A 25,483-nucleotide genomic window follows, 5' to 3' on the forward strand; every position below is an offset into this window, starting at 1 on the left:
AGGACTACATGGCTTCTCTCTGACTCCGCCTCCTTCCTCCCAGCATTCATCTTAGTTTTCCCCACCTAACTCTGTTCTCCTATAGCTCTGCTATAGGCCCAAAGCAGTTCCTTTATTAACCAATGGTATTCACAGCATACAGAGGGGAATCCCACATCATGGAGGGAGCAGGATGGACAGTATGGAGATGCGGTAACACCACACGGCAGAATGTAGATTAGTACAGATGGGTTAATTTAAGTAGTAAGAGGTAGTTGAGAACAAGTCTAAACTAAGGCCAAGCTTTCATAGTTAAATAATAAGTTGCCGTGTCTTTATTTTGAGCTGGTGGTCCCAATGAGAACGTACTGCGATGAAACTCTGCCTCAGATTACACGTGGATTACAGTGTCATCTCATTGTCCCACCAGTGCCAAAGGGGACATGACAATATATGAAGTGATGTGGTACAGAAGACTGAATATAGGCAGCTGGGCATGGGTTTTTTTTTTTCTTTTTAACATTTTTTTCCAAGCTGCAGTACTTGGCAATTCTAAGCAAGTATACCCAAAGCAAAGTTTTTCTTTGGGTTGAGCTATGAACAGAGCACAATTTTATACAGCTTTCAAAATTTCCCCAACTTAGCTCATGGTGCCAGACTCCGTGACTCCAGACTGATGTGTCTAAGAGCATGTGTCAGCAACGGATGCAGAGGAACGTTGTGACGGGTCCCAGAGATTCTGATCAGATACGCTGTGCTCCGATAACGGCAGCACCCATTACACCTCCCCGGGTGGGGATGCTACAGTCTTCATTAGCAGAGAGGCCTAACACTTAAGGCTGGGGCAGTTGGGGGCTGTTAACAGGTGGAGCACGGGAGACCTGAGAGATAGTTCCGTGGGTAAAGTGCAAGTCTATGAGAACCATGAAGACCTCAGTTCAATACCTAGAACCTACGTAATAATGCTGGCTATATTGGTATGGCCTTGTAACTCCAGAGCTGGGGAGGCAGAGAACCAGTGGATATTTGGGGCTTACTGACCAGCCAGCTTTGGCTAATGGGCAGACTTCAGAATCGGTGACCCTGCCTCAAAAAATAGTTTATCTCTTGAGGAATGATACCTAAGGTTGACTTCTAGCATGTGTCCCACATATGTGTGGTGTACACCCACATGTCATACAAACAGAGCACATGAGATGCTGGGTATATGTTATATGTGTTCAAGAAGTGACTGTGGTTATTTTTGGCAGACATGCAAACCCTGAGGAAGGAACTGTTGTCTTTCTGGACTCATGAGTGTGTTAGGTAATGAAGGCAGAAGAGAAGCTGGGAATTTTAGGTAAATTAAAAATTCTGAACACTGCTGCCACAGGTAACAAATTGGGAGGTAATTAACCACATTAAATGAGAATTTGTCTCAGAGTTTCTTCAAACAGCCCGTTTCCCTTGTCACTTCAAGTATTTGATGAAAATTCATTACCCACAGCATCGCTTACATAAAGTATGCTCTTGCCTAGTGATCACAGCTGATTTATTTCATTATGGGCAATGTTTCTCAGATGGGACTCGCCCCTACAATATTAACAGGCAACCTTAATAACACCTTATCTTAATCTGCTGTGTGCCGCTACAACAGAATCCCACAGCCCGGGTTATTTGCAAAGAGCCAGTTCTTTGATTCAGTTCAGGAGGCTGGAGAGGCCACAGTGGAGGGGCTGGCATCGGAGGAGGGGCTCCCCCACGGTGGAGGAGGCAGGGTGATAGAGGATGTACACACATACCCATATGCATGCATGTGCAGGTACATGCTAGAGAGGTCATGATAGGCTACAGCCCAACTCATTTTTTCATCCAAAACCTACTCCCGCCATCACCAGCCCACTCTTGAAATAACAGCATCAAAGGTCCCACCTCCCAACTCCATCACACCAGGGACTAATTTTCTAGCACATTGACTTTAGGAGGCACATTGGAAACGTAGCACAATTGGAAATAAGATTTGTCTCACTCACCCCAACCGAAACTCCTAGCAGTCGTGGAGAGGGTGCCTGAACTGGCCATCTGCTATTAGCAATTTGGTGGCTTCCCTAATTGCCATCAGGGATACTCTATCCAGTAACTGATGGAAGCAGAGGCAGAGATCCACAGACAAGCACTGTGCTGAGCTCTGAGAGTCTTGTTGAAGATGGGGAGGAGGGGTTTACAAGCTGGGGGCAGTCATGATGGGGGAACCCACAGAAACAGTGGATCTGAGCTCTCGGGAACTCCTGGACACTGGACCAACAGTCAGGGAGCCTGTGTGTGTGACAATCGTGTAGCTGGGTCTCTTAGTAAGGCTTCTAACAGTGAGAGCAGGACCTCTCTCCGGCACATAGCTGGCTTTTGGTAACCTGTTCCCCATGTTAGATTACCTGGAGATAAGGGAAGGAGCTCAGTCCTGCCCCAACTTGATGTGCCATGCTTTGTGCAAGCCCATGGGAGGTCTGCCCCTTTCTGAATGGAGATTGAGGAGGTGCAGATGGGGTGGGGAATGGATGGTAAAGGGGAGGAGGATGGGAGGAGAGGAGGGAGGGGAAACTGGCTGGTATGTAAAATAAATTTAAATGTTATTTAAATAATATTAAAAAGAAAAAAAGTTTGTCTCACACAAGTTTTCTGCTAGTCACAACTGTATGCAAGCTGTGAGAGTGCAAATGGTTTTATAGCCTTGCAATGACTGTGTTTCCATTCTTTATACAGGGACAGAATGGTAACGTGGTTCTTGCATCCCGCAGGTGGCCTGTATATCTGTGAAAAAATGCGGGGACATAGAAAGATTTCATGGGGGGAAACAATGAAACACAAGGGCTCTCTTGGACCCTGTGCAGTGTGCTTCAGTCCACCACCTCCCATCTGCCTGCCCTCAGTCCTCGTTTGGAAAAAGCTCATTGTCATTAGAGAAATGCAGTATTGAAGCTCCCTGGTCAGAAAGAAGGCTAATAATGAGGGGAACTGAGTCTCAACAAGGACAGTCTGTAGCTTACTCGGGGAGCTATGGCCTTGCTGTCCTCAGAGGCAGGGCCCTCCGAGCTCCGAGCTGCTTCAATCCTTCCAGCCTGGAACACACAAGCCAGTGACAAGCCTTGTTCTCTGGGAGTCTTTCAGGCTCTAAGCACTGCAGCCCAGTGCTCTCTCAAAGCCTGAAACTTAGGAGACAGTTTCAGAGGCAGGAAGAAAACTAAAGGGCTACATCACAATGCACTCAGGAGGCAGAGGCAGGAGGATTTCTGTGAACTCAAGGCTGACCTGGTCTACATGGTTTCAGGGCAAGTCAGGGCTACATAGTGAGACCCTGTCTAAATAAATAATAAAATAATTAATGATTATTTATAATAATACATAATGCTGTAATATAAATATAATAAATAATTAATTGTTTGTCTCAGCATTTCACTTGTCACTTTTCTAAATGATTTGACCGGCATGCTCAATCTAGTCTATAGCATATTTGACAAACTATATACAGTGTTTATGAAGTTAGCTGTACTAACAGCAGAGGGTTTCCCACACAGCAAGGCCAAATGGAAACATTAAACACTTACATATAGGAGGGAAAAGAGAACTGTACCAGTCAGTGAAAAGACTCTTGAATGTAAAGAAATATCTGTGTGTGTGTGTGTGTGTGTGTGTGTGTGTGTGTGTGTGTGTATGTGTGTCTCCCTCCTCTGTATTGTTTTGCTACCTGGGTGCCTTGCTAATAGCATGCACTCCAGACACAGCTGCTGAACTAGACAAGCCAAGGGTAATCTGCTAAATGATGCTTAAAGTTTGCAGTAGATGCAGTGATGGTGAATTTTGATTGTGAACTTGATTAAGCTAAGAAATGACACGGACATTGGTGAGGGCCACCTTTGCAGGGTATGAGAGAGCATTTCTAGAGAGGATTAATTGAGGGCAGAATACCCACCTTGAATATGGACAGCACCATCTCATGGGCTGGGATCCCAGACTGAATAAAAGAAGAAAAGGGAAAACTGAGCTAAACAGCAGAATGCACCTCTCTGCATTCTGATTTGTTGAGATGTAAGCAAGAACTGCCACTTGTTCCCGCCACTACAGAGCCAGCTGCCTTTGGGCCCTGCCTGCAATGGCCAGCTACATCTCCTTACCCTATGCCAGATCAAAGAGCTCCCCGCTCAAGTTGCTTCTGGTCAGACATTTGGTCAGTGCAGCAATTCTATGGAATGTGTTCTAGCTTGCACTTCATTGCATAGATAAAGACAGGCTAACCAGTCTAAAAATAACCAGGTGTGGGCCCCAGGCTCTTGTTGAGTGCTAGTTCCTGGCCTGATATACATATCTTTGGAAAATGCCTTTAAAGTTTCTGGATATTTTAATAAGGCACGGGTCATATTTAACTTTTTCTTCTCTTTTTCTCTACATCCTTTCTTTCTTTCCTTTCCTTTCTGATACATTTTTTAGGATATATGGGGACAGCTTGCACTTCATCGGGATTCTGCCCAGAGAGCACATCCAGGAAACTGGGCATACAGCCAGGCACTACTTTGTTAAAGGATGAGGGAAGCAGATCACTCACAGTTGAAGCCATAGGAAAAAGACAGCTACCTAGGTTAATTCCTAAAAAGCATCTCTTGAAAATCACTACTGGATCACAGGAGTAAGGGCATTTGGACCCAGGATCCAGGCCCAGATGTCAATGTAATTGCTTAGTGTTTGTTGAGCTCTTACTTGACAACAGGTACTGTGAAAAGCATTTTTCATGATCTATTGTTTTTAGTACACATCATAGAAATTCTGACCAACAGTGCCTTAATTCTCAAACTATACTTTCTTCCTTAACAAGAAGTCTAAGCTATGTATTTTTAATTAACTGGCCATCTATAGACAGTCATCTCAGGTGTGTGGCTTGGCAGTTCAACAGTATCGTTAAGGAGAAAAACTCTTTTCTTCACTTATGTAACTCTTAGTAGGTTGACTTTATCCTTGACTTCAACACAATGTTAACCACTGTGCCAGACATCACATCTGCGCTAAAGACAAGCATGAAGAAAAAAAAAAGTAGTAGCCAAGAGTCTTGACCCTTCTTACATAGTCCTTTTATAAAGAGGCAGAGAATTTTCTAGCAAACCCTTAGCTTCTGTTTCATCGATTTTGTCAACCAGCACTGGAATACACTGATTGCCATTAGCAAGTCAGGAGATTAGGAAGGCAATAGGCAGCTTTTATTCTCTTTGGGAAGATAGGCAAAAAGAGATTAAAGACTAGCTATTGAATTAGCCAGACAGTGTCTACCTTCCATGAAGTACTGATTAATGCTGACTATAAACCCTTTGAATGCAAGAACTGGTGGTACCTCTAGTTTGTAATAAGAGGATTAAATGAATAAGACAAAGTCACCCAGTGAAGACATGGTTTGACTTATTGTTTGAACCATTACAGGCAGCTGTATATAATATCATGGTAGTTATAAGAGCAAGAGACATGAAGACAGACTGTTTTCTCATGTCTGACCCAAGGTTTGCTGCTCCCTAGCTGAGGGCACACTTAATAACCCTGAGTCTTACTGGGAAATTAAGATTTCAAACCTAAGAGTTTGCCTGTGGCATGATTCCGTTGGTATGAAGTTCAAATACAAGCAAAGTAAGTCTAAATGGCACAAAATGGGATTCGAACTACTTTGAAGGAGTCATGTGAGGAGAGAACACGAAAGAAGTTTCCAGAAGCCGGAAGGGCTCAGATACTTTTTGACTATGAAAACGGTGGCATAATTACTTCTGATAGCCCCAGCCACTGGCAGCGTACCCATAACAAGTTGCCTCTAAAGAGATTCAGTCTTGAAGCAGAACAACGTTATAGGCTTTGCTAAATTCTGTTCTGATGTTTCCAGGTCCATAGGGATGAAAAATGGCTGGCTTGTGTCTCTGGCATATTGGAGGTGGAAAATAAACACTGGACCACCCTTTAGCCAGACAAGAGATCTTTGCATTTTATAAACACTCAGAAAAAAAAGAGTTCTCTTTTAACAGGAGAGAGACAGAGAGCTAGACTTAACTTATAAACCTAAGAATATGGCTTGCAAGCACAGGATGAAGCTATGTAGGGAGAATCCCACCTCAGTTCTAGGAGGACTATCTCTGGTAAAACACCCAAGTGGTACCTGCATGTTATCCTTGCTCTTTGTTTAGAAATGTCAAGAAATGTCAGAAAAGTGAGGTATATCTAAAGTGATACTGCCCACCAAGGCTGACGAACTGGGCACTGCATTCAAGCCAGGCTCTATCCAGGTACTATGTCAGACCATCTAAGTCCCATTGACCTAGGGGTCAATATAATGATGCCCTCGAAGTGGACTACAGAGCCCTGGAGGAAACACAGACTGGCCACAGAGACATCTTCATTTCTAACAATGGAATATTTTAAGTCAACATTTTCTGTGTGGAAATGTGACAGACTTGTCCAGAGCCCCACAAATGCTAGGATTGAGCCTATGGAAGGAGAGTACCAGAGAACATGATGTTACCCCTAAAAATACCCCCGGCAACCAAAAGAGCCCTTAGAGTCCTTTTTCTTTTGACACTGCCTACTGTGTGGTATGTAATGGCTGCATCCAACCGGAAATGATACAAGAGAAGGTACCGTACCTATGTCCATGCTCCTTCTTCCCACCATCTTCTGAAGAACATCACTAAGAACCTTTAACATTGAAGCCCCTGTCAGTCATCGGATGGTATACTTTCTCGGTAGTGCCTCCTGGGACTGAGCACTTCAGCCCTTCTCAACCCAGAGGAAATGAGCTTTGGTGGAGCCTTGGCTGACAAAGTCAGGTGTTAAAAAAAGAATAGGATCTTTTTCCCAAGAGGTACAACATTCTTTATAAATGTTATTTTCTCATTAGCATATTAGTATGCATAGCAGGGACAGAGAACTGATGTTGTCAGTAGAGCTGACTGTGTGGATGGAGACGCTGAGTCATACAGCCTGTCTGCAGACTCTGATTTAGTCACTCTCTGCCTACTGTTGGGACCAAATGGTGTCTCATTTCCACAAGCAGTGCACTCAAGACAATGGGGCTCTTCTAATAAAAACAAGTATCTTCTAAAGCAGAGATCAGTGGCTTAGGGGCACACACATTCTGTCTAGACATATGGCGGTTTTAAAATACCATATGGTTAGAGCACACTCCAAGTGGCAATGAGTTTCCAGATACGACATGCAACTTCTAGAGCACTGGGTGCTCTGAGCAGCCCCAACCAAAGACAGCATGGGTCACATTTGTGAGCTAGTTATACTCACACTAAAGAATATAACGACCCAGTTTAGATACTGAAGGAAAACCCAATCTCTCCCCATCCTGGAGTTCCCAATGTCTATTTAATGTGGTCGTAGTGAAACAGGCTTGTCATTAAGCCACGTCATAAGGTAGTATTTCAGGAGCTGATGGCTCTGACCTGTATCATTATTGTGGAGAAGAAATCCCAGACTCAAGATGTGTACAGCTCAGTTGATAGTTTGTCTAACATGTGCAAGGACTTGGGTTCAATCCCTAGCACTACACAAAACTGTGAACCTGGACATGGTGGCTCATGCCTGAAACCCCAGCGCTAGAGAGGGAGAGGCAGGATGTGGGACTATCAGATATTCAAGGTCATCTTCAGCTTTATAGTGAACGTAAGGCCAGCCTAGGCTACAAGAGAACTCCTCAAAAGAAAAAAGAAAGCCTTCAGTCTCCAAAACTGAGTCAGCAGAAATAGCAGATGTCTTTGTAAAGCCCATCTGAAATTTCATGTTAACTATTCATTTTTATGAAACTCATAAACATGTGAATAACGTAGGGGGCATGTTTCTATCATGACCCAGTTTTAAATCAGAAAGCACTTCTGCCTTCAAAGGATAGAAAAATCCCTGCTTTTCTCATCTTTCCTGAGCATGTTCTCTGTATCAGGCACTAACACATCAAGGATGAGGCTCAGTCCTGTCAACGCAGTGGGAGGAAGCAGAGAGAAATGATTGACAGGAGAGTATTGCTACAGTTCTCGCCCATATGAAGCCAGAACAAAGGCGTTTTGTAGTTGGAGTGTATTTCACAGAGGAGCTCGGGCTCCATTTCTCAGAACTGGGCTGGCAGACTAGAACCAGGGAGGCTGGAGTCAGACTAGGAAGACCAAGAGCCAAAAAAGGGAGGCAGGACATTTCAGGAACTCATACTGAAGACACAGTGGGAGCTGTGGAAGCACTGAAGTTCAAAAGAGTTCATATAATTCTATACCATTTTTAAGAGCATTCTAATGGCCTACATTAGACACTATATCTGGGGGGAGAAGGGGAAAAGCTTTCAAACATGGGTTCCACAATTCACAAATGCGCCTGTACTTTCTAACCATAGAACAGCTAAAAGGCCAGGATTGGGCAAGATGGTGTAGGTTCAAGTTTCAGCTTAGAAAACTTAGTTTCCTTTTCTGGGTCTGGCTCTGGTTATTTGTGAAACTTAAGACAGAAGATGCTAGTCTTGTGAAGGTTAGATGGAAGTCACAGGGTGTGGCTCAGCCTAGGTCCTACATCCAGCACTCACTCATTCCCTCAATATGTGTGTGTGTGTGTGTGTGTGTGTGTAAGAGAGAGAGAGAGTTTGTGTGTGTAAGAGAGAGAAAGTGTGTGTGTGTGTGTGTGAGAGAGAGAGAGAGAGAGAGAGAGAGAGAATGTGTGTGAGAGAGAGAATGTGCGTGTGTGAGAGAGTATGTGTGTGTGAGAGTGCGTGTGTATATATGTGTGAGTGAATGTGTGTATGAGAGTATTGTAGTGTGTGAGAGAGTATGTGTGTGTATGAGAGAGAGAATGTGTGTATGAATGTGTGTGTGAGTATGTATGTATGTATGTGAGAGTGTGTGAGTGTGTATGTGTGTGTGAGTGTGTATGTATGTATATATATATATGTATGGGAATGCGTGAGTGTGTGTGTGTACGTGTGTGTGTGTGTATGTGAGAGTGTGTGAGTGTGTATGTATATATATATATGTATATATATATATATACATATATATATATATATATATATATATGGGAATGCGTGAGTGTGTGTGTGTGTACACATGCCTCTGGCTCCTCAGAGGCTGAGCTAGAGCTGTGTAGAGTGACTGTCAGCATTTAACACACAGCTCTTGTGCCGCCCAGGCCTCTGCCAGGAGACCGCAGCCAGCACTTCAACCTAACTTGGCAACCACAGAGGAGAGCTGACTGCACTTTTATTAAGTTTCAGCAAGTTTGCCAAAGCTTTGTCATGTCTTTTCTCAGGTAGCTGACAAGCTGGGGGCAAGGGAGGACAAGGAGAAAACAGGAAATGGACAGTCTTATACCCAAGCTGCGTGAGACTACAGCACCAGCCGAGGGTGCTGCTCGTGGACATTAGGGACAGGGGCGGGGGTTAGGGTGGTGACACGCGGATGTGTCAGGAGGCTCAGAGCAAACTCTTTAGTCAACACTGCCTCATAATGCCTCCCACCAGTGGGAGAAAATGCCTGAGTGTCCCATCTATCAGCCCCAACCCCTCTTCCTCACACGCTAGAAAACCAGAGATCAAGCAAAATGCTCAGTCTTTCACATATCAAAGACCTGTAAACTGGGGCACTTATGTCCTGCTCAGGACAATGCACGTGGGGACAAGCAATTGAAAACTATGTTTTGCTTTGTTTTGTTTTTTGTGACAGCTATCTGTCAGATCATCTTGCAGCACGGTAGCTGGAGTCTGACCAAGCCAGGATCAGCCTGCGCTCGTAAATCCACACAGAGTAACTTATGATTAAGTTGACCATGTGCCCTTTTACCACACATCTGATCTAAGAGCTACTCCCCCTGGGGTCATCCATTTGACACAGGTGGGCCTGATACTGCCCAGACAGTACGCACCATGGCTGCTAATGTCACTTTGTCTTTAAGCAATGTTGGCGCATCTCTAAGAGAGAGACAACTGGGTTTTATGTCTTCAACCTTGTAACTTCCATTTTCTCAAGGAAATACTAAGAGTCCTTTGGTTTTTCAGAGTAAAGTGGCTCTGCTGTGGAGGGAAATTGGACAGAGCATGATGGTTGGTTTTCCAACCTTCTCTGATGTCTCCTGAAGGCTCTTGCCTGCTAACTCTGTAATGGCAGCTGGTAGAGTTATGTCTTGCAGCCATGTTGAGGCTGGGGCACAGGTTGCCTGGAAGGGTCAGACATTAAGTGCTCAAGTTCTGACTCCGTCTTCAGAGACAACGCCCAGGTATTGTTCTTGGTATTGAAAGGTGCATCACGTGGCTTTCCTTGCCTGTGTCTGTTCCCTTGTTTGCAGGTGAGAGGTTCCAATCCTGACTCTTTTCTTCAGATGTTCAGAAAGTGTGCACTCCTACCTGTTAGACCTCTTTAGTTTGTTGTGCCTATGAGAAAATCAGTTGTCCATATGCCACAGAGGTTCGGAATAATGAATGTGATAAGCTTAGAGACAGCTCTTTCGGAGCTAGGGTTGGGGAGGTCGTGAGAGAATGGGGGCTCCTACTAATGGAATCCATGTCCTTATAAAGGACATCATAGTGCTCAGGAAGATGAGACAGAAGAACAGTCCACAAGTTCAAGATTGCCCTGGGTGACATAATGGGTTCTAAGTAAACTTGGGCTACAAAATGAGACCCAATCTCAAAACTAAATATATATATACATACATACATACATACACATATATATGAGAAAAAATAAGAGAGCATGAGAGAGAGACATGCTGTCTCTCCCCACTCCACGCTCCTCCCAGATTCCTAAAGAAAGGGCACGTGAGAAAAATCTAGTTGATGACCATCTGTAGACCAGGAAGAGTGTCCTTATCTGAAACTGAATTGCCTAACACAGTGACATCGGGCTCTCACCTTCTATAACTGAGATGCATTGTGTTAAATACTCAGCCTGCAAGTTAGTTATTGCCACCACCATCCAGAAAACAAATGAATGTGGCATTCTCTAAGATGGTCATAGTATGTTCATCTGGGATGCTAGTAGAAGATCTGCCTTTAGCTAGGCAGGGCAATGGGATACAGACAATATAGCAAAGCTAAGATTTTTAATATCTTATGTGAGTCATGGTGCCCAACATTGTCATACAATTTTGTGCATTGTTGCTTGGTTAGAAATTGCCTAAGCTGGACCATAAAGTACTTGAAAAAAGTACAAAGTTGTTAGCCATAGGAAGTAGATGACCACCTCCAGATCTCTCTGGAAGCAGGCAGGATGGGAACAGAAAAGTAAATTAGTAAGAATTGCACAAGGAAGCGGAAGTCTCCAGCAACAAACCAGCGCTTGGAGCAGCGATTTTTCGACCTATAACGATATAACAGAATAGCTTTTGGCCCTGCAAGATGTAACAATGCAAGTGTCATCCTGAACAACAGATATCTTAGGTGCCATCACATACAATTCTTATCCTTTTATGAATAGCTCAAATGTTGTCTCTTCCGTGACTTTTCTAAATGTCGATTGAAAATGACATTTGGATATTTTTACATCCTGTAGTGCAGAATTTATTAATCTTTCTCTGAGGCTTCAAGTGAACCTTGGCTTTACTTTTATAAAGCACTTATCACATTGTGTTACCAGGAAGTTGGGTATGGTTTCTGTCCTGCTCTACGTGAACTCTGAAGACAGAAATCTCACTCTTGGGTGGATACCCAAAGGAACTGAAAGCAGGGAGATAGTTGATCTTTATGCACTCATACTCATATCCATGGCAACAGTCTTCTCAATGGCCAAAGGATGATAAGCTGATAAACACAAGGTGGAATGGATGGATGGATGGATGGATGGATGGATGGATGGATGGATGATAGATGGATATATGGATGGATGGAATAGATAGATAGATGATAGATAGATAGATAGATAGATAGATAGATAGATAGATAGATAGACAGACAGACGGATGGACAGACGGATAGATAACAATACAGAGGGTATTCTAGCACATGCTATTGCATGGGTGAGATTTGAAGACTTTAGGATAAGTGAAATAAATGTATATTAAAAGGACCAAGCCTATATGATTCAACTTTCATGAGACCCCTAAACGATCGTTTTACACGGCATATAGAAAGACCCTTTGCACGAGCTGCAAAGAGTGAGGGGAGGAGAACTTGACAAAATGAGAAGGTTGTAGAGATGGATGGTGACCCCCCGAGACAATGTTAATAAACTTAAAGCCGTGAGCTGCACACGCAGATTGTTAAGACGGTAAACATTGGCTATGATTTTTACCATGCAGTCTTTCTTACTCTTTAAAAAGAGAGACGTGAAGCTGGGGTGGGGATGATTTTAATTACAATCGTCTGAGAAGAGCTTCTGGGGTGATTCTGAGTCAAAGCTAATCACAATGAGAAAAACCTAAGATGACACGGGCTCTTTCTGATTTCGTTCTAAGTACAACAGGATGCGTTTGAAGTGTTTTGATTAGCTGAAAAGTGAAACCAGACATGATAGCACACACCTTTGACCTCAGTGCTCAAGAAGCAGAGGTAGGTGGATCTCTGGAGTTCCAGGTCAGCCTGGGCTACATAGTGAAACCTTGCCATGAACAAAAAGAAAAGAAAAGGAAAGGAAAGGAAAGGAAAGGAAAGGAAAGGAAAGGAAAGGAAAGGAAAGAAAAGAAAAGAAAAGAAAAGAAAAGAAAAGAAAAGAAAAGAAAAGAAAAGAGCAAGCACCTTAAAAGATTTTAAGATTAACTTGAAAGATTTTCTCGGTTGTGTCTGAAAAGCACACAGAGATTTCTTCTGGGCGAAACCCAGAAGCCAGGAGGCCTTTTAAGAGGCCCTGCTGTCACCTGAATAGTTAACTTGGGGATGTTGAGATGATTATGAAGAAAACGAGTGTATCAGGTTCAAGGGAGCGACTGACTGAGAACTCGATTTGGGTATGAGGGACAAAGGCTGGCATATCTATTTTCAGTTGAGAATTTTGCAGTTGGGATTCCCTACACTGAGATGGAAATGACAAGGCAAAGCCAGTTGGCGGATGAGGAAGGTACAGAGAGGCAATCAAGGAACATGCTACACGGAGTGGAACCATGAGCCCAGTGCCTGCCAGACTAACTCCAAGAAGTCCTTGCTTAAACTTAATGAATGAAGAATAAAGTGAATGACTAACTCATTGGAGGGTAGGAGCAAGGTTGAGGGGAAGAATTAGTTCTAAACTTTACAAAATCTGAAGGGGAAGATTTGGCAAAATCATGACTGTAAAGAATACCAATCTAGAACTCATGATACTCCCAAACCATACATGAGGGCTTTATTCTAAAACTCCTCTTCCTTCCATGGGAATGTGCTTCTAAAGCCACCAAGCCCTGCCTCGGGGTACAGAAAGGCAGAAAGATAGAGGGAGGGGGCAGGCTCTCCATGGCTCTTCAGGATTTGAAATAGGAGCAGGGCCCGCAGAGGCCCCTCTGAAACTCTACCCACCTCCTGCCAGTCACCAAGCACTGATTTTCCTGTTCTCTGTCTCTCTCTCCACATACACACACACACACACACACACACACACACGTAGACACCCTTGGCATCCCCAGTGTGCAGCTGTTATGCAATGACACGCAGTCATGCAGGCAAATGTCAGGGGTTTCTGCAGAGGGCCTCACCCACTAAGGATGGTGATTTAAACCAGCAGGAGACAAGATTATTTCTTTCCACCCGAAGTCTTGAGTTGACTGACCTGCTAATTGCTCTTCTGGAGGGAGCTTCGGGCCAGTTCCTACTGGGAGACACAAGTCAAGGCGACTGATAAGTGAGAAGAGTAGGTTTTAAAAGTCACTTTCACACCTCAATGTCACCTGCACAGTGGGGAAAAAAAGAGAAAAATACCTGGAATTACACTGTAAATCAGCTGTGCAATTGTGCGTGTATATACAGTTTTCGTGCAATTAACTGTGTTTGTCCTGATTCTTTCTTTCATAGGACTGAGGGTACAGGGTTCACCAACATCGACCCCAGTGCCTGTTTCTCTTATGACAAAAATGACCCCCTCTCCAGCCACCTTGACTACCTCTGCACAGAATACTACTATGGCCAGCACCCCCTTGGCCGGTGGCACTCACAATGCTTCTGTTCTCCCCACTGTTGCTGCATCCTTGACATCTCAGCTCTCCAAGAACATTTCTACTGTCCCCAGAGAAGAGGCTGTCACCAGCACAGCTTCAAAGTGGAACGGCAGCAACACAGAGTCACCTGCCAGCTTCTCCCCAACGAGCAACGATGTCCACTTGACACCCACTCCCAAGGAGCACGGTCTCAACAGTTCTGAAGCAAGTGTGCCAACCACTACACCCCAACCACCCACACTCATTTCTTCTCAGGCTCCAACCTCAACATCCACATCCCAGGCAACTTCCCCACCGGAGTCTCTGTCTGCCTCCAGCATCTCTAACAACAGCTCCGCTGTGACCAGCATCCAGTCCACTGGAGCTCCAATGGCACCCACGTCCCCAACAGAGGGGCCCAGCTCAAGTCAGACACCCACTTCCCATGTTACAGCCGAACCGGCACCCAAGGAGAAATCACCCCAAGATGCTGAGCATGACAGAGTATACTGTGAGTCTGAGACCACCACCCCTTTCCTGATCATGCAAGAAGTGGAGAATGCCTTAAGTTCAGGTGAGTCCCTCTTGAGATGAGATTGATGTTCTAGGTCATGCTAAGGTCAAGCACTCCTCCCATGGAAGAGAGGTGGAATGCGCAGTACCTAAGGGTAATTATAAGGCTCTATGATTTTAACAAGAATGCAATTTTTCAGTTGCTTAACATTTCATATTCTTTGTAGTCAGTTGTCATCAGTCTGATGTGTCTTTACAGAATGTCAAGGGGTTGTACATAAGTAAGACCATGAAGTAAAATTATCGGGTCAAGCTTTCCTAGGTTTTGCTTCCAATAACTTCCTTGGCCCCTCTCAAAATGGGGGAGACCCCACACACACACAAAACAAGATCTTTTTCCTTTGGGTATCACAAAACCAAAGAGAAAAACTGAAGTTGCGCATCAGGGGCCTACATCTGTTTATGTCAGAGAATGGAGAATTGGGGAGTCTAGGCTCGGAAGTGACTGGTTTACCTTGTCTGAAGTGGGAACATCATACACACAGGGTTTTCAAAAATAACAAGACGGATAAAAGGAATATTCAAGACTTTGCCTTTAATATGGGAAATTCTTTCCCTCCTCCTATGGTGTGGTAGTCATGGCAGCTGGTGGGTATGTCACGAATAATATAGATTCAGGTTATAATGAATTTTGAGGTTGTTGGGCCATCACTCTGGAAGCATCTTAGATCCAACTAGTTTTGGCTAGCCTGGCTGTAGAGGATGTTCTGGCCTTCAAAGACAAGATTAAGGCTAAAAATTCAGCGTCAACGCTGGATGACAGCTTCGGCTCTGAGTCCTGACCTGGATCTCCTTCTTTCCCTATGCCCTTCATTTTCCTCATCAGTAGGGTTGTGCCACACACTGTCCTCATGGAGATCAAATGGCAAACATGGTGCTTAGGGGAGCCTCTGGTCCAGAGTAGCTCCAAAAACTACAATCTGGCTCAGTTCTAATGAAATGTTGGCCTTAGAAGCTGATCACTGTAGGGTAGAGGTGGAGAAGGTTTGTTCATAGACACTGCTGTGCCTCCTGGAAAATAGCATGGATTTTATAGAACACTGCACTCATTTTTATTCTCAAAAAAACTCTGTAAAGTTAGTGTCGTGTTAACCTCATTTTACCATCTTGAAAATTATGGCGGACAGATAGATATTCAGGGTCTTTTCTAAAGCTACACATAGCAGACCCCAATGTGGAACTCTAAACTTCTGGACCTTTGGCAGAAAAGGCTTCCATGAAAACAGCTGTCCTTGTGGCAAAGAACCAGTGGGGCAAGAATGACCAGCACGCCAAGTGGAAATGGACCCTAAGCCTTTTCCTGAGTGGCCATGGGGCAGGCTTGCATTGAGAATAGAAGGTTCCACTCAGATCATGTATGACAAGCTAGGGCCAATGGAAAACTGTCAGTGGTGAGAAAAAGACATCTTTTAGTGAGAACAAACTCTGGGAATAGACATAGTGCTAGAGAGCGGTAGGAAAAGAAAAGCTGAGATTAACAAAGGAATAACTGCTATGGAAGAACCCATAGGCTAATCGGACAAGCAGTCCCAGAAAACTGTAAGCAGGAGACACTGTAGAAACATGTGGAACTTTGGTGGTGCTGTACACTTTAATCCCAGCACTCATGAGGCAGAGGCAGGAGGATATTTCTGAGTTTGAGGTCAGCCTGGTCTATAGAGCGAGTTCCAGGACAGCCAGGGCTACACATAGAAACTCTGTCCTGGAAAAAAAGAAAAGAAAAGAAAAAAAAAAGAAGAAAGGAAAGGAAAGGAAAAGACGAGAAATGTGAAAATTCCAAAGGATTAAAAACTATTTTTCACATCTTATCTCAAAGGCTGGGGGCATACCAGTGAGGGGAACAAGAGTGAAGGAAACATTTCAACCGGGCTAAAGGCGTCCACTGCAGAAGCCTGGCTGAGGTGCAGGAGGCGTATAGTAAGGGCCAGGCATGAGACAGGACAGAACTGAAACCAGAATTCAGTAGCAAGCCCTGTGGATCTTTCCATGTCCTCCATGACAGCAGTGACTCTGGCTTGAAGGGAACTACCCTTCCTTCCTATCCTACCTCTACTCTGACATGCAGCCAGAAGCCAAGACAAGTGAAGCCAGTGGCGTAGCGGAGAGCCAGGTGGAGAAGGGTGGAGGGCAAGCCTACAGAGGGGTAGTGGTGACCCTTTCCCAGCCCACTGACACCTGTTCACAGTTCCAGGCCAGTACTCAGCACGCCGTCCTTAGCTGTCCACTCTGTTGCTGTCTTACCCTGACTTCCTGCCCGAGTTATGAGGGAGGTGCCTAAAGCAGAGTGGGTTTCGTAAAATCCATCTCTCATAAAAGGAGCATCCGGGTACAAGCCTGTGGGCATGGTCCCATCCACCTTTTTCTTCCTGCTCTGGACTCTTAGTGCCATTGCCGGTGAGTGCTGCTTCCTTTGCTTCTCCCCCGCAGAATTCCACAGATGGGATGGTTTGATACTCTAGAGTACGAAGTCTAAGCTTGGTGATAGGGGATCTCCAGGATCTGATATGTCTTCCTGAAATCCGCTAGTTCCTTTACTGGAACTTTCAGGAATGTTCTGGCATTTTTGGCTTGGTCTTTAGATCATATTTCTTCTTTATTTCAACCTAGAAGGCCCAAAGTTTCAAAATTGGTGACACACAGCTGAGTCATGGTCCTTTGTAGTTCAAGAAAATATGCACACATGGGAACTCTGCATGAAGAGAAGCTTGGATGGATGGGGAAGAGAGAAAGGTGTCAGGGGAGAGTGATTACCAAGTCCAGGCCAGGGTACATTCATTAAACACAGAGAATTTGTCCCTTAAGATCTCTTTAATACAAAATTACTTAAAGTGCATCTGCCAGGACCCACTGGCTGTCTTTGGGATTCAAGCAGAGAGAAAGGACACAAGTAACTCCTAATTCTACTCCTAGCTTCTAACCAAGATATGCGGGACAAGTATGGGGACCGTGGGATATGGTCTGTCCATTGCACAGGGAAGAGACTATTCCCTGGAGGAGTGAGGTGCTTCGCTCACAGTCATGCCTCTGCTCAAGGTCACGCCTCTCAGGACAGAGCTGGGCCGAGAATGATCTGGCTCTGGGCCAACCTAGCCTTGCTGCACACACCTCATCAGCCCTCAGCTCACCTGAGCTCCTGTTTCCAGGCAGCCATGCAGAGATGCTCTCCAGAGATCAGTTGCTGCCAGTGCTAAGCACCACACTTTGTGTGACAGTTGGTCTTATTCTTGGTTAGTTTACAGAGCTCATTTCTATAATCCACCTTTTCTTTTCTTTTTTTTTTTTTTTTTTTTTTTTGGTTTTTTTTTGGTTTTTTGAGACAGGGTTTCTCTGTGGTTTTGGAGCCTGTCCTGGAACTAGCTCTTGTAGACCAGGCTGGTCTCGAACTCACAGAGATCCGCCTGTCTCTGCCTCCCGAGTGCTGGGATTAAAGGCGTGCGCCACCACCGCCCGGCTATAATCCACCTTTTCAACAAACACTTAGTCCTAGTCCACTGACTAATTGAGAAACAATTAGTTTCTCATTCATAAAAGCAAATGTTATGTGAGTTCAAATCAACCAGAGAAAGCGTGATCCTCCGTGCTGAAGGGAGCTGGGAGCATCAGGAAATGGAGTCTGAGCAGATGGGTGCCAAGGTGAGGGTCCAGAATTTCTGCAGGTGATGTTGAGGGGAGCATACCATATCTGTAGGACCACCTGCTCTCGTGAGGAACCCTGTATCTTCCCTACCTCCTGCTCCTTTAGCTAATTCTCAGGCCCAGGTAGATTTGACTACTAGATAGCTGTTAACTTGGACGGCCATGGTCGGAGCCCTCATCTCCAAGGCACTGTGTCTGCTTGAGCTCCAGAGCAAGTTTTCTCTCTTTCCTCTACTTGTTCTGCCTTTGCCTCCCTCACAGCCCATCAGCAGGTGTTCCAGGTAATATTGAGTACTACAGAGCCACCACACCCTCTTTCTTCCCCTGTTGTTCCAACCCCTTGCCTTCCTCCCTTTGGTCTGATGGTACTGAGACACACACGTCTACCCTGTCCTGTTTTATAAAACTGCACCTGTGTCTATCCTGCTGTCGGCCAACTGAAGACCTCCCCGTGGTCAGCCATGAGCATCTCACACTTCAGATGTCTGAGGGAGACTATTAAATTCCTCAGCCGGTGATCTGTGGAGCTCCCTTCTCCCGTCCTCCACATTCAGTCACTCCATTGATCTGACCTGATGGCTTCTCAACTCTCTCTCTCAGGTTGCTACAATATTGCTGAAAGTGGCCTGATCACTCATCACACCCTTCCAGACAGCCATTTTTAGAAACAGGGTTTTGGATCTCCTGGGTTGTTTTGTTCCATTGACTCAACCCTGATGACCCACACCTGCCTAGTCAACTGAGGGCCTCAGAATCAAGCACCCCTAGGCCTTGCCCTTTTCTGTGGATGGATTCTTTTCTTGGTGATTCTTTCAGCCTTCACTTCTGATCTTTAGGAGGTCATAAGTGTTAGACCGGACCTCATACCTCCAATAGAGTGGCCTCTAAGGCCTAGAACTGCAACTACTCCAAACAGAGATGGTCTGTAACTCAAATCGTACTCACTGAGTTTCAAAGACCCAGTACAGGAAAGAACAGAAAGTAAACACTTATATTTTTTGCAGGCTGAGGTGTTAATATTTTACATATATTGAGTTAGATAAAAATGATTTTTTTTTAAATGAAGAACCAGCAACTCCAAACAAATCCCAGGTAGTTGCAGCTCTGATGGTCTAATTGACTCCCTTTTAACCAGAATGGAGGGCCATGGTTTAGGTGATGCTCTAAACCTGTACAGACTCTCTATCTCATTGTTTTATACTCCCCAAGCTCCCTGGCATCCTTCCTATTAGCTGAACACAGAGAATCCTCCTGCCACAGGGCCTTGGCACACACTGTTCCCCTGTCTGAAACACCCATGCTCCTTCTTTTAATGTTCTGTTCCTTGTCTGGACTCAGTTCAACTCCCATCTCTTTAGCAACCTCCGCTCGGCTAAGTGGAATGATAGGTGCCGTCAGTGTGGATCCATTTACCATACTTCACTTGCCTTGCTATTGCTTGCTGTTCTCTGACAGCATCTCCTGTATCTGGAGACTGCCTGCTCACTGCTAGGAAGGACCCTGCTCACAGGCAGCATCTCCTGCATTGGGAGACTGCCTGCTCACTGCTAGGAAGGACCCTGTTCACAGGGAATGAGGAGGAGGTTATGTCTCAGCTCTCTGATGTGGCAGATCCTCGGCAGCATTCACTGAATCAGTGAAAGTGTGCATCAGTCAGCACCAGGGAAGCTGCTACACTCATCTGACCATCCTTATCCATAAGATGGAAAAGGAAGAAGATCTGTAGGGTGTGACTGTCAGAGGTTAAGGTAGCATGTACACTTAGCTATTACACAGTGTCCCCAAACAATAGCTTTGACTGTTGTTTTATTATTATTTGCTATTTTATTAACTTTTTGATCCTGCCACTATCATCATCTTTATTATCCTGTTTATCATAATGAAGGATGCCCACAATCTTCAACAAGCACTTATTAAGCCAGGTATATGACTCTATGCTAAAGATACTTGTGGCAATGAATAATGGTCTCTTCTCTGGAAATCTACAGTATAACACATATGTCCTAGAAAGCAATGTAGAGTCCCAGGCTGTCTAAGCAGGTACATCACCAATGAAGGAGGAAGAAGCTTCGGGAGGGGTGTCAGGCCCTAGCTCATAAGGTTGTTGCTGTACCTGGTAGTCCACTGGTAGTCACTGAAGGGAAGAATAGTCTAAGAATTGCTTAAACAGTATTCAACAGCAGAAGAAATGAGCAGGGTAAGTTGTAAGCAGTTGAGGACCAAAAAAATATACCAGTTCACTTGGTTTCTGGTTACTCGTCATCAGTGATAGACAGGTCATGTTATTAAACTACTCCAACGTTAAGGAGTTTCACTATAAACTGAGGCTATCTTAAAGTCCTTCGTGTGTGCCATATCATGACAGTTGTTTGCTGCACTGACCCAGTGCCAAAGAAATGAGATCCTTGTTTGTGAGAACCTAGGTTGGAGGTTGGGCTATTTCCCGGCAGAGGCTCCCCTCACTCAATCCTAGGAATAGACCCATGAGGCTGGATCGGCTGTATCTCTTCTAAAGGTGAAAGCTATGCACACAGAGACCAACTTAAGTCTCACGTGAGGGCCAGGGCCAGGGTTCAATCTCCACCCTCCAGACAGGTCTTAAGCCAAGGCTTCCTGCCACTGAACCCATCCTGTCTGACGTAATGGAAACACAGAGTCAAGAGAGCTAACAGTCACCAGCACACTGCAGCCTTTGCCCAACTAGAAAAGGTGCAGCTTGTGTTAAATTTGGATCACACTGTGTTATCAATCCAGGGCTCCTCGTGTGTGAGTACTCTGACGTGGTTTTCATTCCCCGAGCAAAGTCAGTGCAATGTACAGCTCAGGATGCTGTGAGCAGAGGAGGGAGGGGCTGAGATGCAGAGCATGTCACTCTCATGACGTCACCAGGCGACACACACCCTTCGTAGCTGTACTCATTCTGTTTGTTATAGTGTGGAACCCGCAAGTCCACGGGGATTGTGATGCATTTTCCGGTACAAATGAGGACGGAGCTATGAAAATTGGTGGCATTTTCTGAGCTGTGAATTGCTGGTTTGAAGTCCAGTTTTTTATTCAGCAGGAACTGTACTAATAAACACCTGAGAGGGCAGTACTACAAAGACATCTGGACATCTCTGTGTCTCCAACTCCAGGAATTTTCATGTAGAAGACATCCATGCCTTCGAGATGAATGTAGAGTTGAAAAAAAAAAGAATAAATTGATAGGAAAGATAAAAGAATCATTTAAAAATATACCTTGGAAAGTTTTAGGAGTGAAAAATGTATAATGTAATAAGTTAATGACCTAGTTCAAAAACATTAAAAATTGGCTAAAGGACTTAACATTGATTTAATATAAAAACATATGCATGAGAAGAGCATATAAAAGGAATACTAGCCTTTCTTAACATATTTTTAGAATGCTCAGAAGAATGTATCAGAAAGCAATAGTCCTTAAGAGTAGGTTGTCTGGCACTCAGTTTATAAATCCATCATACCCACTAGCAGCAGTGAGTGGCACTGCACATTTTCCTGTCCTCTTCCTCCCACTTTCTATGCCTTCTCCATCACCAAGTATTACTATTTTTATTCATATACTTAATTATCTTTATTTTCATGAGTGTTTTGCCTTTACATAAGTCTGTAAACCACGTGTGTGCAATACCCACAGAGGCTAGAAGAGGGAATTGGGTCTTCTGGACCTGGAGTTACTGACAGTTGTGAGTTTCTGTTTGGTTGCTGATAACAGAACCCAAGTCCTCCGAATGAGCAGCCAGAGAGCTCTTAACCACTGAGCCATCTCTCCAGCCCCACCAAATGTTCTAGACACTGAACTATTAGTAGCTTCTAAACTCAGCCACATCTGCTGCTCGTTTGCAAGTCAGGCCTCTCAGAACGCCACAGCAGAAGCCTCCATGCTCGCCTCTCCACTGCTCCATTTCCCTGGTCTTGCTTATTTATGGCAGAGCAGCCAGAGAGGGGATTAAACACAAATCAGACAGAACTCCTATCACTAACCTCCGTCAATATCTCAGGATTAAACACAATATTTCAGGATTAAACACAAATCAGATAGAACTCCTATCACTAACCTCCATCACTATCTCAGCCGTCAAAGCAAATCTCCCAAGTTTTCACTTCATGTGCCCTCTTCCTGCCCCCCCCCCCGTGAGGCATCCAAACACCTGCCCCTCACTCTCAGCATCTCCAAGACTAGCTGAATCTCAGGTTCCCAAGTCTACTGGTCTTCCTCATGACTTAGGGTCACCATCGACGCAATGCTTCTTTCTGGAACCTGCTCCAACACCTCATTCCAGTTCAGTCCTCGAATCTCAGCTCAGACATTGCTTGTTATGGATGTTTCCTCTGTGCCTTTCAGTCCAGTTCTTACCGTTCAGTTACAGTGGCCACAGCTCGGGTGTACCCTTCTCCACAGCAGGGTGATATACTGAGCTGTGTGACTGTTTATTGCCATCACTGCTTCTCAAGACACATGGGGATCGGGAGAAACTGTTTTGGCTCAAAAATATATTCCTAGCACCCAACTTTGCCTAGCTCCAAGTAGGTATTCAATAAATACTCAGTAAATAAACATTTTTTGTTTTATATAGAAACGCACACATTTTCTTAACTCTGTATATTTTGAGTTTTGAATTGAAAATGAAAAAATATTGAAGACCCTCCCCTGTGTGTGCATAGATACCTCTGGTACCACAGACCATCTCAAGGGCTCTCCACTGTCATGATGGGTCTCCACTCTCCCCCACCCTGACACACCTCTTTGTGCCCACATCCTGATGCCCACTTTGGGCCTTGTGATGAGTGCTGGCTGCAATAACTGTTCTTATGAACCTTAGTCACACTCTCTTCTTACAGGCTGGATTTTTTTTTTTGTTGTTAACCTTCAAACCTTGCTAATTCCCAATGGATTCTAATAGATGCTGTTTCAGTTAAAACACAATCACCTATTTCTCCTTTGACTTACCTTCACTACTTAAACCTTAATCTGATTTTGAAAGTATTTCTAAGATACCCTTTAAAAAATATATGTCAAGGTAATAAAACCAGCTATTTGCCTTTCATATTGTAGCAAGATAACCATTGTGCATTTTAATTGCCCCAATGCCATGTTTTATTATATTTGGAGAATTTCTGTCTCCATGGAGCAATTTTTCTTTTCTGCTTCAGACTTGACTTTCATCAGTGATAGGTGAGAGGTGGTTTTGAAAATACTTCACTGAGAATTAGCATATAAACCCTGATAGTGTTGTTAAGGAACCTACAGCCGGATGGCTCAGTAAGAGAGATGGATGAGGACTGACCTGATCTCAGCTCCACACGGAACCATCACAATGTTCTAACTCAGGACAGCGCGCCTTTTTAGTTAGAGAGTAACTAGTCAGGAAATGGAGTGTGACTCACCATCTATCCATCAGCTTTGTCAGCAAAGAATCTCAAGGTCTCATCCCAGGGAACTGAACTGGGACTATTGTGTCAAGAAATCATATAAGTGATGCTGAATTCAGAGTGTCCTTAATATGCCTGCCTCCTCCACCCTAGGAAAAGCAACATGTAGCCTTTTTACAGTGTCTTACATTCATGGCTAGATGAATATCTTCAAGGAGTAGAACACTGGCTTAAAGACAAAGGTGATTCTATGCTGAGATGAAACATCTCACTGAGCTGGTGGAAGTGAGCCATGGACACTCTGTGGCGCGTTCCGTTTAGAGACGGTGCAGAGTGACTTTCAAGATGGGCTGCAGGAAGGCGAGGCTCTGGCGATGGCACGAACTCTAACATGAACCGGTCTGGCTCAGATCTCTCTAGTGCCTTTTGCTACATGAGAGACCCTGGGGTAAGTTTGTCTATCCCTGGACATCATCTTCAAAATGAGGGCACACAGAACTGTACCTAGTCTGTAAAATTCTTATTAAGACCTAATAAGACAACGGCACAAAGTCCTAATGGAGTTAGCAGTAAATGACGTCAGATGTTATTATTACAGTTGGAGTCTTAATTTGGGGGGAGGTGGCTACTGCTAGCTCAGACTCTTTTAGACTAGTTTTCTTAGCTTGGAATCTTAGAATGTTTATACGAAACGCTTTAAGACTCCCAAAGGGAAACTTACAGTGAGTATTGGGTAATAAAAGCCCATGTAAGTACCTGTCTTTAGTACAATACAGAAAAGAATAATCCAAACGGTGTGAAGGAGAAAAACTTCTCCCCTCTGAAACAGTAACACTTTCACTTGGGGAGCCAAAGATAGTGGGCTAAAGAATGAAACAACGTGAGTCTTCTAGCCGAGAAGAGCAGTCTTGGGGTGCCAGGGGGAAAACAGTGAGCTAAGAGAAGAGGATACCCTTAAGGGGCCAGGGCAGTACCCTCCCCTAACTTGCATCACAGTTGGGAAATTAGTTTTGTTTTTTTTTTCTTTCCAGTGTTTTTTAACTGGAAAACCTCAGAGGCTGAGTCTGGGAAAATTTAAACTTGGTAAATATAGTGTCTGAAAGCAGGCCCCCATGGGGCCTCGGTGATTAATTACATGGGGACTGAATTTAACTAATGGTTCTTAGGAGATCTCTGATTCCTTGGGGTTACTGTAATTATGGTGATATCACTGCTCTCACTCAGAGTTGTTGGGACAAGTGACCCGGGGGATAAATGACCTGAAACAGTAATAATTAAAAGCAATAAACATGCACATTACTTGGCAAGGGGGCGGGGCAGGGGACTGTGTGTCTGTCTGGCTCTGACATTGGCCTTACCGGCTTTCTTGTGGCCTGTCAACAGGGAGGCTTCCAGAGTGGAAGGCTGCACTTACAAACACCGGGCTACCCCAAAAGGAAAGGGGCCTTCTCCTGGCAGAATGGATGAGTTCAACCGAGACCTCTGCCAACTCTTCCATCTTATTATGTCCCTCAGGATGGTTTGATCCTTGGCCAGGCTTCACGTTTTTTATTAAACTACTAGGTAGAGTATAGATTGTAACAGTGGCACAGCCATCGTCTCTCAATGTTGGAGACAAGATTGTGTCCTTCCCGTAATATATCGTCCCCTCAGGCAATATTCACAGAGATGACTTGGGACTTGAGAACCCCCAAGCTGGTCCTTAGTAATCCTCATTCCCTGCAGACTGGGTATAGAACTCGCCCTCCAGACAACTCAGTGTGAGCTGTTCTCCCGACAGCCCAGGAGCTGCTCTGTGGCAATCAGCTTAGGCAGCACCGTGCTATGAGAAAAG

The 25,483-nt window shown here is 44.6% G+C and overlaps 1 protein-coding gene across 1 annotated transcript in view; it reads left to right on the plus strand.

Annotated features, from left to right (window-relative positions):
- The window catches only part of Parm1 (prostate androgen-regulated mucin-like protein 1), a 91,120-nt gene that overhangs the window by 45,871 nt on the left and 19,766 nt on the right, over positions 1-25,483 (plus strand). The window contains exon 2 of the mRNA XM_057772708.1: positions 13,931-14,626. Coding sequence (XP_057628691.1) covers positions 13,931-14,626 — 696 coding nt within the window. The remainder of the gene's footprint in view (positions 1-13,930; positions 14,627-25,483) is intronic.

Source organism: Chionomys nivalis, chromosome 6 (assembly GCF_950005125.1).
Source record: "Chionomys nivalis chromosome 6, mChiNiv1.1, whole genome shotgun sequence".
Classification (NCBI taxonomy): Eukaryota; Metazoa; Chordata; class Mammalia; order Rodentia; family Cricetidae; genus Chionomys; species Chionomys nivalis.